This window comes from Myxocyprinus asiaticus, chromosome 26 (assembly GCF_019703515.2).
Source record: "Myxocyprinus asiaticus isolate MX2 ecotype Aquarium Trade chromosome 26, UBuf_Myxa_2, whole genome shotgun sequence".
Taxonomy (NCBI): domain Eukaryota; kingdom Metazoa; phylum Chordata; class Actinopteri; order Cypriniformes; family Catostomidae; genus Myxocyprinus; species Myxocyprinus asiaticus.
In genome coordinates this window covers 14,626,500-14,641,964 of record NC_059369.1, presented here as the reverse complement: position 1 = coordinate 14,641,964, position 15,465 = coordinate 14,626,500, and the positions used below count along the sequence as shown (strand labels likewise).

Sequence of the window (15,465 nt, the reverse complement as noted above, 5' to 3'; positions counted from 1 at the left end):
GGTGTAGACTGAAATGTTTTGCTTGAAATTTGAATGTGTGCTATTTTTCTTTTAAATAAGTGCCACTTTATTTGTTATTTTTATGTACTACACCCATTTTTTTTTTTTTAAATGTGCGCATTTTAATTTCATAACAAAATAGCATTTAATTGAATAATCTTTACCAAAATAAAAACCGTAATATTTTAAATATGAATATAATTTTGATAATTTTTTTTAATAAAATTTAAATGTGAACATAAAAAATAAAAGAAGAAAAAAAATCAGGTTAAACATTTTTATATTTTATTATTTTACGTGTACAATGATATTCATACATTGTCTTAAAGGTGCACTCAGTATTTTTTTCTCATTTAAAAGTTTCATTCCTAAAGAAAGTAGTTGTAATTTGAAAACATATGTTTCATATGATTTGAGCACTCAAATTAGATGAAGACTTCAGTCATATCAGTAACCTTATAAAAGCTGTTTTATTCTACATGGAGAGGGTCTCCTCATGGGGGCTGCCATGTTAGAATCACATGACCAGCTGAAAACTACTCTTAATCTCAGTAACCGCCCTGTTATTGGACATTTTCACTCATGGATTAATTTAATCACGGCTGAAAGTGAATTTCTACAATTGCATTGGTCACTAAAAACGATTGCATTTGAATGATGCTGCATCCACACCACTAGTTGTCAGTGCAAGACGACTTGCTCAAAAAAATTACTGAGTGCACCTTTAAGTATCAAAATATTTATTTTTTCAAAAGCTACACATTTTACTGTATGTAAAACTATAACAAACTGCAAGCACCAATGCTATTATATTTCATATCATGAATAGGCCTGCTGTACATTTTAATTTATCAACGCCTTTGTAGTCAACCCTACTAAACTGCCCAACATTTGCATGTGATATCTGACTCTAAACTCAAATTTTTTAAACTTAAATGTAAAACTTAAATTACTATAGTTAATCAAACAATAATAAATAGGCCATGTGTTTTCACGTCATGAGCAAAAATGTAATGAGACAATACCGATGTTCAGAAATGATCAAAACAAAGAAGGAAGTTTATTATAAGGTCTATTAATATACCTATGACGATAACACCAGTCCAGGCACTATCTTGTAAAACACATAAAAGGGATGCTTCAGCCTCCAGAAACCGCTAGTGACTGTACAGTCTCAGCCCCTTTGCCATTAAATGCCAATAAAAACATATCTTAACCTTTCTGCATGTGCGTCTGGCACCACAATTATAAGAAATTCTAAAATAAGATGAAAGGAACAGAATTAACTTATCAATATGCACAAGGCCTAGTGCAAACAACCTGACCTCACTTGATAGTCATGATGACATTAGAATGTGGAGGTAATCTTGGTTTTGTAGTGTGGATTAAAGATTAACAGGACTTTGTGAAAAAGGCCTGAAACAGTTCACTGATCATTCAATCATTTGCATCTATATAACTGACTAGAACTTGAATAAAAAATTTAAAATGATACATTTTCCTTAATAAAAAGCCCAGAATATTATATATATATATATATATATATATATAGATCAGTCTTCTTATTGCTACAATAATTAATATCTAAACTAGTTTTTCATTTTTAGAGTTACGCTGTAAATCTACAATTTTTTTAAAAAGATTTACAAAATGAAAAAGGCAATTATTTATTACATGTTATTATTCCATACATTTTTATATTAGCAGTTTATTCCAAGGAATTAAATACAAATGGAATGCCTTGGCCTTAATACTTCTCCAGTTTTTAATCCAAGAAAGAAATGGCTGAATCCATCCTGATGCAGTCCAGAAAATTATGTTATCGACGGACACTGCCTGGCCTCGAACTGTGGATAGATATTACTAGAATTAAAAATCTGATAATTTCACAGGAATTACACTATAAAAAAATATTATGCCACTTATGGATAAAGACACAATGGATGATTATGTAGAATATACACTGCCACCAGTTCCAGCAATTAGTGTGCTATAATTGGTTTTTGATGACAAGAGCTGCTAAATAGATGGTAACAGGTAACTAAATGACATAATAAAGGTGTGATAAAAATGACACGGCAGTTGCATAAGAGAATACTTTAAAAGAGAGGTGTGTTGATACCCAGGATATGGTGGAGGTGGAGCATCATGTGGTCCAGTGATGGCAATGGCCTGTTCGTAAGAAGGTAAACCGTGAGCATCTGGTTTATCATCCGAGATTGTACGAGGAATAGGATACAGAGAGACCTCCTCTATTCTCCGGATTATCACTGAGGCATTGCTTCGGGTGGAACGACGTCTGATGGAGCTAAAATTGAGTGAAAACATGAAGCAAAACCAATGCAGAGACTTGGATAGCTCTCCACCACTTCAAATTAAAAATGACAAACACTCAAATAATAAATCCTTACCCTCTAAAGCCATAGTCTTTATTCCTTCCCTGGCAGAAGTACCAGATTAGGAGGCCCACTACAACAATAAAGACTCCAGCAGAGATGATGCCCACCAACAAGGTGGTTACATCAATTTTTGATGAACTTTCATCTTTATCTACGAGTGCATGTAGAAATAAGACAAATGTTATCAAAGAACATCAAAAAATACATATGTATATACTGTATATACCTATGTGTATATAAGTGTTAGTGATAGATTTTATTATGGTCACGACACCACAATTTCAGTAGTCGGTACTGGTACCAGTGAAATTTCACAGTTCTCGATACCAACTTCGACACCACAGCAAAAATGTGCTAATATTGTAATGTGCTATAGAACACAATCCTTTAGCCTATTTAAAGTTACATTTCAAATGTAAATAATAAATTAAAAAATGTGCATGTTTCCTTCAAGTGTTTCTCAATTAAGCATGCATTGCTTGCGTGTTTTAAGGGCACGCTATTGAAATCTGTTTTATATTTTCCCCAAATCATTTTTTTCATCTTTTTATTATTATTTTCCCAGAACTCCTTAAAGTTTAATTTCATCATTGAAACTGTGTCTAATCAAATTAATTCTTAAAACTTAAAAAAAGAAAGAAAATTAAACAAGTAAATACTTTAACATACCATTGCATTTTGAACAAACTTTTATTCAGAACAAATGCACTCTTGCTTGATACATTGCTTAATTTTTTTATTATTCTAATTACTAATTATTATTATTATTAATATTACTAAAGTGAATATTACATTTTACGATACAGTTGTAATATATTTCCATTGCAATTTCTTCAATATCAGGCGTCTAGCTTTTATTTTGACGTGTGGTTTTGACGTAAGCTTCAATTGTTCTTCTGACATAAAAACAGTTTGCTTCATGGCCCAGTGTTATCGTTAAATCGCAAATGCTGTGATTTAATTATATAAATATATAGTCTACATGTAATACGCACTTCATCATCATCTTATACAACGTGAAAGATTCTCAATGTCTGTGGAGTTTCCAGTGTACAAGCGGTCTGCTTCACACATTCATTTGAAGCACGCAGCTCATGCAGACTAAGATTACAGCTTTTTGCGGTTTAATACTTACATTAGGAGATATCATGATTTAAATTTGATTAATTGTCCCTTTCGTGTAAAAGGAATATCAAAGAACACACTCAATTAAGCATGTGAGCATTTGAAAGCAGTTGCGTGTCAGTAAGACAGTGAGTGGGTACTGAATTAAGTCGGTGCTTGGTACTACCGGCAGAGGCGGCCTGGCCATCGGGAGAACCGGGACTTTTCCTGGTGGGTCGGCCGTGAAACGGGGCCACAATATGCCGAAGGGGGTATTGTTACATATCTTTTATTATAGTACCGACTTGATACCTAAGTACTTTTGACAACACTAATATATAACTCCGTGCTCTACTTGTATTCTATTTGTAAAAGGAATGTTGGGAAAACTAAAATTGATATTTCCTCTTGACAATAAAGCAGAAGATAATAAATAACCATCTTAAGACAAATTTTTTTGTTAAGCATCTAATGTGCCCAAGACTTTTACACAGATCTGTATACTAATATTGTATATTGATCATATTACTGTGGCAATTACAAAGATTCCTCAATTATGCACTCAGTTACCACTTGTAAGCAAACTTGCAAGGTTTTAAAAGTTCTTGTTACAAGTTGTAAATGCAAATAGTCAAGCATAATTATAATCTAGAAAAAAGTTCTCTTATATCTAGACAAATACAACATGGACACATCCAAGAAACTGTTTAAAGGAACAGTTCACCTAAAAATGTAAATTCTCTCATCAATTACTCACCCTCATGCCATCACAGATGTGTCTGACTTTCTTCTGTAGAACACAAATTAAGATTTTTACAAGAATATCTCAGCCCTGTAGGTCCATACAATGCAAGTGAATGATGGCCAGAAACTTGAAGCTTCAAAAAGCACATAAAGGCAGCATAAAAGTAATCCATAAGATTCCAGTGGTTTAATTCATGTCTTCTGAAGTAATGTGAGACACAGATCAGTATTTAAGTCCTTTTTCCACAATAAATCTCCACCTTTCACCAGCCCCAACCAGTAGGTGGAGATATGCATGAAGAATGTGAATCGCCAAAAAAAACAAAAAAAACAAGAGAAGAATGTGGAAGTGAAAGTGGAGAATTTATAGTAAAAAAAAAAAAAAAAAGTACTTAAATATTGATCTGTTTCTCACCCATACCTATTACAGTATATCGCTTCAGAAGACACAGATTAAACTACTGGAGTTGTGTAGGTTACCTTCATGCTGCCTTTGTGCTTTTTAGAGAAAGTTCTGGTCACCATTCACTTGCATTAAATGGTCCAACATTCGAGTCGAGATATTTTTCTAACAATCTTAATTTGTGTTCTGCAGAAGAAGAAAAAAAAAATCACATCTGGGATGGCATGAGGGTGAGTAAATTGTGAGAGACTTTTTATTTCTGGGTGAATTATCCCTTTAAAAACGTGTGACACAAACAGGAAATATTACAATCTTATGCTGAAAACTCTGGGTTCTGTCAGTATAAAAATATTTGACTGAGAAGAATAAAAAAGACCACAGCATGATTTCAGTGTGCAGTCTCTTTCAGATTCTCTGTGCTTTCATAAATCTATTTTCAGTCCAACAGGTGGAACTTACCCGCTCTATATGTACTCCAAAAAGCATTCTGTCAAACCAAAAAGAGCAAGCAAATTAAATGAATATCCAGAATTGAATCAACAACAGTGTTTGTTACTGTAGATTAGGAACTGACATATCACATGTATTTCTGCATATGCTGCACACACATTACATCACGTTTTGTTAGTAGCCACATTTTATAGTAATTGTTCTCATTTTTATTATACATATCTGCCTAAAACCAACCCATGGGCAAGTACATAAACAATATCTTTTATTGGGAGTGGTTGTAGTGACCTGTATAATTGTCAATAAGTTTTGTTAGTCAATAGTACTCATTAATAATGAGATTACTCAACCGTATCAGGGATATTCTCAAAGACTTCCCGAGCCTCCTCGTAGTTGCATATCTCCTCGTTACACTCCCTCTCCAGATTACCCGGGGAGAAGATCTCAAAGTCGAAGCGGTTGAACAACAGGTGGCGTCCCAAAAATGTGTTGGCCTCCTGGTCCACGACAAACACTAAAAGCCACCAACATTTGAGATATCAAATGTGACTGAAAACATTGTGTTTCCCAATAATCAAAGCTAATATAATACATCATTGCATAATAGTATACATATTTAACATCATTGTAGGGCTGTGTCTTCATAGACCTTAAAAATACTTAATGAATGGCTGTAGCTGAACCAAACTGTCTGGTTTGGTTCAGCTACGAAATCGGATATCAGAAGACTACGAAGGACAGTTCGGACTGCTGAGAGGATTATTGGTTGCCCCCTGTCCCCCCTTCAAGAACTATACACTTCCAGAGTGAGGAAAAAGGCTGGAAAAATCACTCTGGACCCCACTCACCCTGCCCACTACCTTTATGAACTGTTGCCTTCTGGCTGATGCTTCAGAGCTCTGAGCACCAGAACTGTCACGCACAGGAACAGTTTTTTCCCTCAGGCTATCTATCTCATGAACAGTTAAAACTGCCCCATTGAGCAATAATGAATGTGGAATACACAGCTTAGTCTTTTTATATTATCCAACACATCAAACCTCTTCTGCCATTACATTCCCTTGCACTGTACATATCCAATTTCTATTTAGATTTGTGTATGTGTGTATTTATGTATGTGTGTGTCTGTATGTATACATATGTATATGTGTGTATGTGTGTGTGTGTGTGTATATATATATATATATATATACACACACACACACACACACACACATATGTATGTGTATGTATATATGTATATGTATATATGTCTATTGTGTATTCTATATATACTTTTTTCTTTTCAATAATTTTCTTTTTTATTCAAAAAAAAAATATATAAAAAAATTTTTTAAGTCTTGTTGCTGTATTGTTGTGCACTGGAAGCTCCTGTCATTAAGACAAATTCCTTGTATGCGTAAGCATAATTGGCAATAAAGCTGATTCTGCTTCTGAACTCTGTACTATTTTTTAAAAATTCATAAAAAAACAAAAACAAAGGGCATCATGACATAAGGCTCATATTAGGTCATAATAACATTTTAATACGTGTACATCTTCAACTGTATATAAAAGCATTGCTCACCTTTACTGTGTTGATCAGTTTCTGTTTGGAGGGGTTTCCTCATACACGCACAGTGTCCACACAAAGTGAAATGACACAGCAGGATGACAAATATAAGCATTTCTATGGGGAAAGAAGACAAATATTAGGCTATTCAGCAACATAAAGCGATGACAGTCGGACTGAGTTCCACAAACGCCCATAACAGCTCTTCCTTTTCAGAGAAATGATTACATTTCTGTTTTAAAGGGAAAAGCCAAATAAGACGTCAAAATGGTTTGACTTTTGAGCTGTTCTTTCATATGTTGTAACCATAAGACAATTTCATTTCATTTTAATAAGCAGGTAAAGCACGCATCAGGTTTAATCGTCATAACTAAAGGTATGTGAAGACAAGTATCAGGTGACTTACCTTTGAATATTAGTTTATATCCCCAAAGTTTAAGATTCAACTTTTCTTAATTTCCAGACAGCACCCGAAGGCATTCATGGTTTGGCCGAAATGCCATTTGCTGTTGTTCCGGGAAATAAGTTTCTGTTTACAACACACAACAAATGTCGACGCCTCACCTCTTGTTGAGTAACGTAACACCTGTTAAGACCTGACAAATTAATCGTCTTTATGGGCGGATTTATTGTAGAAAGCGAAAGAAATGCTGCTTCGCGAAACCTACTATGGCGAAGGTTTGGCTCATAAATATTAATGTATGACGTTCGCCCAGTGTGCTTACCTGATTTTAAAGGAATAGTTCACCCAAATTCACTCATCATTTACACACCCTTTGCCGTCTCAAACAAGTATGATTTTCCTCCTTATGCGATACACAAAGATGTTTTGATGTATTTGTCCATACAGTACAGTGCAGTGCAAATTGGGTCTTTCATGCTCCAAAAAGGACGTAAAGGCAGCTTAAAAGTAATACAACCACTTCTGGAGCACTACGATTGGTTTTGGATGAGAAATAGACCAAAATTTCCCTTGATAAATCTTAACACCTGCAGTCAACTTAGCACATTCATGAGAGAAGCTCGATTACAGGCTCTGCTGCATACATATATACACCTAGATGCCTCGTTCGGCTGGTTTGGATACATCAACTGCGGCGCCATCTGGGAATGGTCAACAAGGAGAGCTGTTTGAATGCAAGTGAATGGAGAAGCCTCAGATCTCTGCATAAACTGCTTTGTTGTGGAAACAGCTCATCATGTAACAGAATGACAGACTGGGTGCTAATTTTCAGTATGTTTGCCATGGTATATTCATTTGAAGAGGACTTTATTTACAGTTTACTACAAAAAAAAAAAAAAAAAAAAAGGAATTTTACATCATCTATATTGCCCAATGTTTATGGAAAATCAGATAATCTGAAAGTTGGCTGGAAAAGACTCCAGACTGTTACATTACTTTAATTTATTGACGGATGGCTCTTGCCAGGGGAAGATGAAGCAGTCTAAATCAGCCTTTGACCACTGGATGTACAGAGATCATTTCACTTTTAAGGTGACATGGGAAAACAACATCACTGTGCAATGTAAACTCTGCCTTCCAAAGGTTAATATCCTGTCAGCTGCAAAGGATTCAACATCAAATTTAAAGAAGCATTTAAAGAATATTTGCATGTTTTCTAAACTTTCTTAACTCCTGACTTCTTAACACATTTGATGTATTATTTGAATTATCACTCTCTGTGTTAAGCATGTGTCACTATGTGTTTGGAAGGTTTTGTCCATTAAACGCATCAAAATGCCCAAATACACATAATTTCATATTCACAATGTAATCCAGTTGCATTAGTGGTGTAAAAATAGTTTTAGTTTTGTGAATTGCTTTTGTACTCGACTTCAAAGCGATAACTTTGAGTGATGTTTTTGTGATGTTGATTCCCAAAATATAACTGGTGTGATCTCTAACCACAAGGAAATTGCACGACCACATTTATATAATGCTACCCGGGAACCTGTCCATATTTCTAGAAACTTCCAGATAAAATGCAAGTGACAACAAAGATTATGTTACTAATTGCAATTTTTTCACGTAATTTGTAATCAGTAACCGATTACAATTCAGAAGTAATCTGCCCAGCACTGAGAATTCATACCCAGGACAATCATCATAGAAACGTTCTCACAAAAAGACACCATCTCTATCCCAAAGCACACCCAACTGAGTGAGAATTGCCTCATTATTGTCCTTTCCCTTTACCCCCTCTCCTCCTGTCCTTCAACAGAATTCCTACAGAGTTACCTCAAACCCACCTTAGATCTGTATGTACAAAAATACCATATCTAAAGTATACAAAGAATGTAACTATTCATGTTTGATTTCATTCAAAATGTCTCAGTGTGAGTGGTACTATGGTCTCATTCCCACAGTTGTAAAATACATGCCAACACAGTTTTAAGAATTTAGAGGAATACTGATCACTCCTGGGGGTGTGCCTCCCTCCTTGGTATTTATCTCCTGTATGTAGATAAGGTGCCACCCCAGGACTTCGAAACCTATTTTTCCCCAAATCCTAATTGTTTACCCTTTTGGCCTTTGATGTTTATTCTGTCTGGATATTTAAGGAAAGCTGGCAAAAGCATTCGGGGAGAATCTGTAATTCAGAACTCCCGCACGGGTACTGTGTGTTATGCTATTGTCAGGTATGTTTCTCTGACTTGCAACCTATTGTATGTTCATTCTGATCAATTATGAATAGGCTTTGATTGAATTTGTATTGATTGATTCTCTGATGTAAAGCTTTATTTCTACCTGGCAAATAAATTGTTAATTTTGATTATTCTGGAGTCTTCTAAACTCATTATTTCCAGTAAATTAAGCGATAGGATGTTACCATGAGTGTATGGTCAGGATATGATTCCCCTGCTGGAAAATCCAGCTTAAGATGGTAGCTGTGTTTTTGAACATGGTAGCTGGTCAGATCGTGTCAAGAGCTGGTCCAAATTGGTCATGAGCTGGTCCAAGTTGGTCATGAGCTAGTCCAAGCTGATCTTTAGCTGGTCGACCAGCTACCATGTTCCAAAAACCAGCTTGACCACCTTGAGCTGGTATGACAAGCTGGTAGCTGGTCTAAGCTGGTCTCCCAGCTTGGACCAGCTAATGACCAGCTAAAGACCAACTTAGACCAGCTCATGACCAGCTAGAAACCAGCCACCATCTCCCAAAACACAGCTACCAGCTTAAGCTGGATTTTCCATCAGGGACTGCGGGCTATGAATGAGAGCAAACCCTCTGGTACCGCAGTCACTGACATAACACTCACTTAAGCAAGTTGTATACACATGACCAAATTAACATCATTTGATTGTGAGCCAGCCTGATTTAATGATATTAGTAAACCCTGCAACCACTGACTTAAGCTTGAAACTGACCACCTTGTGACCGTGGGATCAATGTATTATCCAGCCGGCATAAGACCCTAATTGACATCGCCACCTAATGAATGAATAATGAGACTGAGTAATCAAAAACACCAAATTATTATTATATCTAAAGTGATGACCAGAAACTGATTGGAACCTTAGTCCAAATTCTAGGTCTATAAATTATAGTCAGATCAAATTATTAATGGATTCAGATCAAGTCTAAACTAAACCAAATAGTTTAAGACATAAAACCAAACACGTGCCAGAAAAGACAAACACGCGCAGTCCTTCATCATCCAGCTGGAAAATGCCACTGGACCAGCGGATTGGCCTCTTACAAAACAGATGGTTCTTCACAAATACTGTATTATCAATAAAGTCAAAAACAAACGAACAAAAAACCTAAAGATTTTACATACTATAATGCCTTTGTTGCTAAATATTCTGACAGTTTCAGTGATTTATATATGAATTGCCTTTAGTAAGAATACATCTCAGACATTGTGAGTATGGTTAACACTCCTGGGACTATTCTTGATTAATAATTGAGGCTGAGCCACAAATTTGGTATTAACCACTAGATGGCATTGAAAACTTGCTGTCAGCAGTACTTGTGGTTGAAAAATTGCTGCAAAACCTGGATCAGACAACTCCAGTGGTTAAATCAATGTCTTTCGAAATGATATGATAGGTGCGGGTGAGAAACAGTTCAATATTTAAGTCCTTTTTCACTGTACATCTCCACCTTTGATCAGTGGTGGTATGCACGAAGAATGCGAATTGCCAAAAATCAAAAGAAGAAGAATGTGGAAGTGAAAGTGGAGATTTGTAGTAAATAAAGTACTTAAATATTGATCTGTTTCTCACCCACACTTATCACGATGCTTCAGAAGATATAGATTAAACCACTGGAGACTTATGTATTACTTTTATTCTGCCTTTGTGCTCTTTGGACCTTCAAAATTTTGGCCACCATTCACTTGCATTGTATGGACCTACAGAGCTGAGATATTCTTCTAACAATCTTCATTTGTGTTCTGCAGAAGAAATATATTCATGCACATCTGGGATGGCATGAGGATGAGTAAATGATGAGAGAATTTTAATTTTTGGTTGAACTGTTCCTTCAATAGGAAGCTGTAAATCAAGCATGCGTTCCACTGTCCCATAAAATAGACAGAGGCAACAGAAAATGGAGTGCTAGTGTCAAGGGACTATTGCACTGGCTTTGATCCTTAAAGATTATGGTGCATATTACAGACCGTTTGTTTGTAATTAACCTCTTGTATTTTGGGATGGTGGACCCAAAGATTCCCAAGAGCACAGTTGAATGTAATGAGGAAATGTACCTTTTACTATTCAAAAAATCTGGTCAACACTTATAATTGTTAAGCTATGTATTTTCATACAACTGCCCTTTACATGTCATATTAACAAGGCTCTGGAAAACGTGATTCTTATTGGTCAATCCCTTCATTCTGAGGTCAAATATTTTGCATAATGAATGCGATACTGTATATTTCAACATTGTTCGAGGCAACCAATTTCCATTTCATGTTTCTCGTAGCACTACACACTCTTTATTCACATATAATAAAATAATTTAACTTAAATCAATATTTCATGTACTAATATTTATTTATTTGGTAAGTAGTTGTGTAATAAGCCTTCACTGTGTGTCAGAGACCCTGTTGGCTTTATTTTGCACTAATAACTGGCTGACATTATCCCTTACTAATCCACAGACAGTGCTGGGTAGTAATGCGTGTAATCTGTATTATGTAATCAGATTACAAAAATCAAGTACTGTAATCATATTAAATAAAATTTTAAAATAGTCAGAGATCAGATTACAGTTATTTTTTATGGATTACAAGAATACATATTAATCAGGCAAAGGCAGTAAATTGTTCATCATTTACTGATCCCCTTAATTCTTCTTTTTTTTAAATCTTTTTAAAATCAGACTACCAGTGATATGTGTTAGACCATGCCTTCTCATGATGAATAATTATGCAAGTTACTAAACTCTGCTAATGAAAAACGGGGAAGATGAAGTAAGATGCCTCCTTAAGAACAATGTGCATTTACTTTATAAATTGTAACATAAATAGATATACATTTAGTATGTACAGGATGATGATGCATCATCCAGTATATTATCAAGGGAAATAAATAGAAACATTCACTAATTTAGTTGTCATAGTCCAAAATTAAAAATTATTAAAAAGGGGCCATCTTACCTCAATTCTGGGGCAAGATGACCCCCCACCTGGTGCAAGAAGCCCCCCAGGGTAAATTGGCCCCCATTCACTTCCATTATAAGTGCCGCACTGACACCTTTGCTTTAAAATAAAAACAAATTGTTAAAAAAAAATGTACTTTTTTTTTTCTTTTCTCCCCAATTTGGAATGCCCAATTCCCAATGCACTCTAAGTCCTCGTGGTGGCGTAGTAATTCACCTCAATCCAGGTGGTGGAGGACGAATCTCAGTTGCCTCTGCGTCTGAGACCATCAACCCATGCATCTTATCACGTGGCTTGTTTAGCGTGTTACCGTGGAGACATAGTGCGTGTGGAGGCTTCACGCCATCCACCGCGGCATCCACACACAACTCACCACGCGCCCCGCCGAGAGCGAACCATATTATAGTGACCACGAGGAGGTTACCCCATGTGACTCTACCCACCCTAGCAACCAGGCCAATTTGGTTGCTTAGGAGACCTGGCTTTTGAACTCTTGGTCTCCCACGATCACAATACATCAGCACTGAACTTTATTACTCTTACTCTTATATCTCACACCGGATTGTCATAAATTATATTATTATTATATTATATTCTCTCTTAACAACTTACTATCAACCGACAGCCTGAATGTCAATACAGTACAATACAACATACTGTACATTTTATATATACTTTTGTTTTTATTGTATAATGTGTATTCTATATTGTGTGTATTGTATAATGTACATTGTATGTTATTATTTGTATATTGTGTTGTGTATATTAGATTTTAAATTGTGTTGTGTAAATATGATGTTTATTGTAAATTGGTATATGTCTCATCACTGTCACGACTACTATGTTGCTCGGAACTGCACCCAAGAATTTCACACACCATTGCACTTGTGTATATGGTTGTGTGACAATAAAAGTGATTTCATTTGATTTGGAATCACTCAGCATGCCCTGGATTTGAACTCACAAACTCCAGGGGTGGTAGTCAGTATCTTTACTCACTGAGCTACCCAGGCCCTGAGTTTTGCTTTTTTTTTAAAGATAAGGAGGGACTAGTCAAAATATTTTTTGTGGTAATCAATATTATGCCACAAATGCTGTCGATTGAGCTTAACTTGTATTTAACCTGGAATATTCCTTTAAGAGAAGCACAGACATTCAGTAAAGGTGTTGAGATGAGATTTAGTGCCATCTATGGTCAGGAGAAAAAGTTAAGGTGGGAGGGTCATCTTACTCTGGGTCAAGGAAGTCTGGACAATTAAAAAAATAAAAAATAATACCTGGAAGGCAATAATATATATATAATTTTTTTAAAAAGAGGATGCTCTTCTAAATAAGAATAAATATTTTTCTCCCATATTGGCTAAAACATAAATATCACTTAAAATTTATTTTTGTGTTTCATGACCCTTTACGTTCCTTTTGTTATTTAGTAACAGACAAATAACACAAACATCATATCAATTCTCATATTTTTATCCATTCAGATGGTTTCTAATCCATATAAGCAACATTGTCAAAATTGTTTAAATTATCCTGCACATATACAGTACATCAAAATAAACAAGAGTTAGGTCAGAGCAGGTAATACAGAAGTAATCAAAAAATGATCAGATTGGATTACCTAAAAAAATACTTCAAGGGATTACATTACTGATTGCAGTTTTAGTCACGTAATTTGTAATCAGTACCGGATTACTATTCCGAAGTAATCTACCCAGCACTTCCCATAGTGCACTTGAAAGCTTGACTTCACATAATCTCAATTTACCTCATTCCTCATGTTCCCTGGAAACCATTAAAATATATATATATATATATATATATATATATATATATATATATATATATATATATATATATATATATATTTTTTTTTTTTTTTTAAAGTAAATATCTTAAAAAATATCAAGAGAGCATCCCAAACAGCTCAGATAAACCTAATTGTTTAATAACATGATCGTCTCATATCTACAATATCTCTGGGAAAATCAGCTCCTTTTGTACCTCACCTAAATCATCTCCAGCCAGGAAAAGTCCCTACTTTATTTAATGGCAGTGATGTATTTGTGCTCCTGCTGGAGACTGGTGCTAATTGACCAGTAATAGACTGCAGTATTTCAGCACTGTCCTTCAGCAGGGGTCTGGACATTGTTGCAGCAGTTGAATCCGGTGAAAGAATTCTGACACAGTTAAGCAGCCTGGCAGAGAGGTGTGTGGTGATATAAAAGTATGAGTTCCCCTCTTTATCTTTTGTGTGTAAGACCAGATGATGTTGAACTCATCAGAACCCCTGAGGATTTTAAACTAGATGAATAATGATGGATAACTGGGGCCTGGAAATGTCATAATTTCTCTACAGTGGGAAAATACCTCCTTATCTGTTGCTGGATTCAAGTTGGAGCCATGCCACTTGTGTTTGGGAATTTAGTTATTCAGTTTATTTTCAGGGCACGTACAAGGATGCAATCTTTGGTGGGGCACTTGTATGTTTAGGGGGGCAACGTTGATCTTTTCGTCATCAGTTGAGGTAGAGTTTGTTCCTTGTCAGTCGGGGGGGGTGGCCGAAACAAATCTTGGTGGGCAACGCCCCCCAGCCTCCTCTTAGACCAGGCCATGTTCATTTTTCTCGAAAATTAAGATATGGATTTTCATCAGCTTTGGTAAAACTTTTTCCAGAATAGAAAATCACCTAAAATAGCCCACAGGCTTTTTAGTAAAAACATAAAAATGTTTTTACACTGAGAATTGTGACATAGATACAGTGGCCCCATACACTTTGAATATACAGTACACCCAGCACTTTATTAGGAACACCTGTACACCTACTCATTCATGTAACTATCTAATCAGCCAATCATGTGGCAGCAGTGCAATGCATAAAACCATGCAGATCCAGGTCAGGAGCTTCAGTTAATGTTCACATCAACCATCAGAATGGTTGATGTGAACCGTGGCATGATTATTGGTGCCAGATGGGTTGGTTTGAGTATTTCTGTAACTGCTGATCTCCTGGGATTTTCACACACAGCAGTCTCTAGAATTTACTCAGAATGGTGCCAAAAAAAAAAAAAAAATATAAAAAATCCTGTGAGCGGCAGTTCTGCGGAGAGAAACACCATGTTGATCAGAGAGGTCAACAGAAAATGGCCAAACTGGTTCAAGCTGACAGAAAGGCTACGGTAACTCAGATAATCACTCTGTACA

The 15,465-nt window shown here is 35.7% G+C and overlaps 1 protein-coding gene across 1 annotated transcript; it reads right to left on the bottom strand.

Moving 5' to 3' along the window:
* Positions 1 to 263: 263 nt before the first annotated feature.
* Positions 264 to 7,314, bottom strand: LOC127416966 (transmembrane gamma-carboxyglutamic acid protein 4-like). Its single transcript, XM_051656622.1, has 7 exons — positions 7,059 to 7,314; positions 6,668 to 6,769; positions 5,451 to 5,614; positions 5,110 to 5,137; positions 2,412 to 2,550; positions 2,123 to 2,308; positions 264 to 1,847 (listed from the first exon to the last, which is right to left on the bottom strand). The coding sequence occupies exons 2-7, from the start codon at positions 6,765 to 6,767 to the stop codon at positions 1,820 to 1,822; spliced, it is 645 nt and encodes a 214-aa protein (XP_051512582.1). The 5' UTR covers positions 6,768 to 6,769; positions 7,059 to 7,314; the 3' UTR covers positions 264 to 1,819.
* Between the last annotated feature and the right edge of the window lie 8,151 nt (positions 7,315 to 15,465).

What these genes read in the sequence shown, in the direction of transcription:
- LOC127416966 (XM_051656622.1), bottom strand. Translation starts at nt 6,767, where the DNA reads ATGCTTATATTTGTCATCCTGCTGTGTCATTTCACTTTGTGTGGACAC. An exon ending in AACTGATCAACACAGTAAAG is followed by an intron (nt 5,615 to 6,667) that starts GTGAGCAATGCT and finishes GGTGGCTTTTAG; the next exon opens with TGTTTGTCGTGGACCAGGAG. An exon ending in CCACCTCCACCATATCCTGG is followed by an intron (nt 1,848 to 2,122) that starts GTATCAACACAC and finishes ATCTATCCACAG; the next exon opens with TTCGAGGCCAGGCAGTGTCC.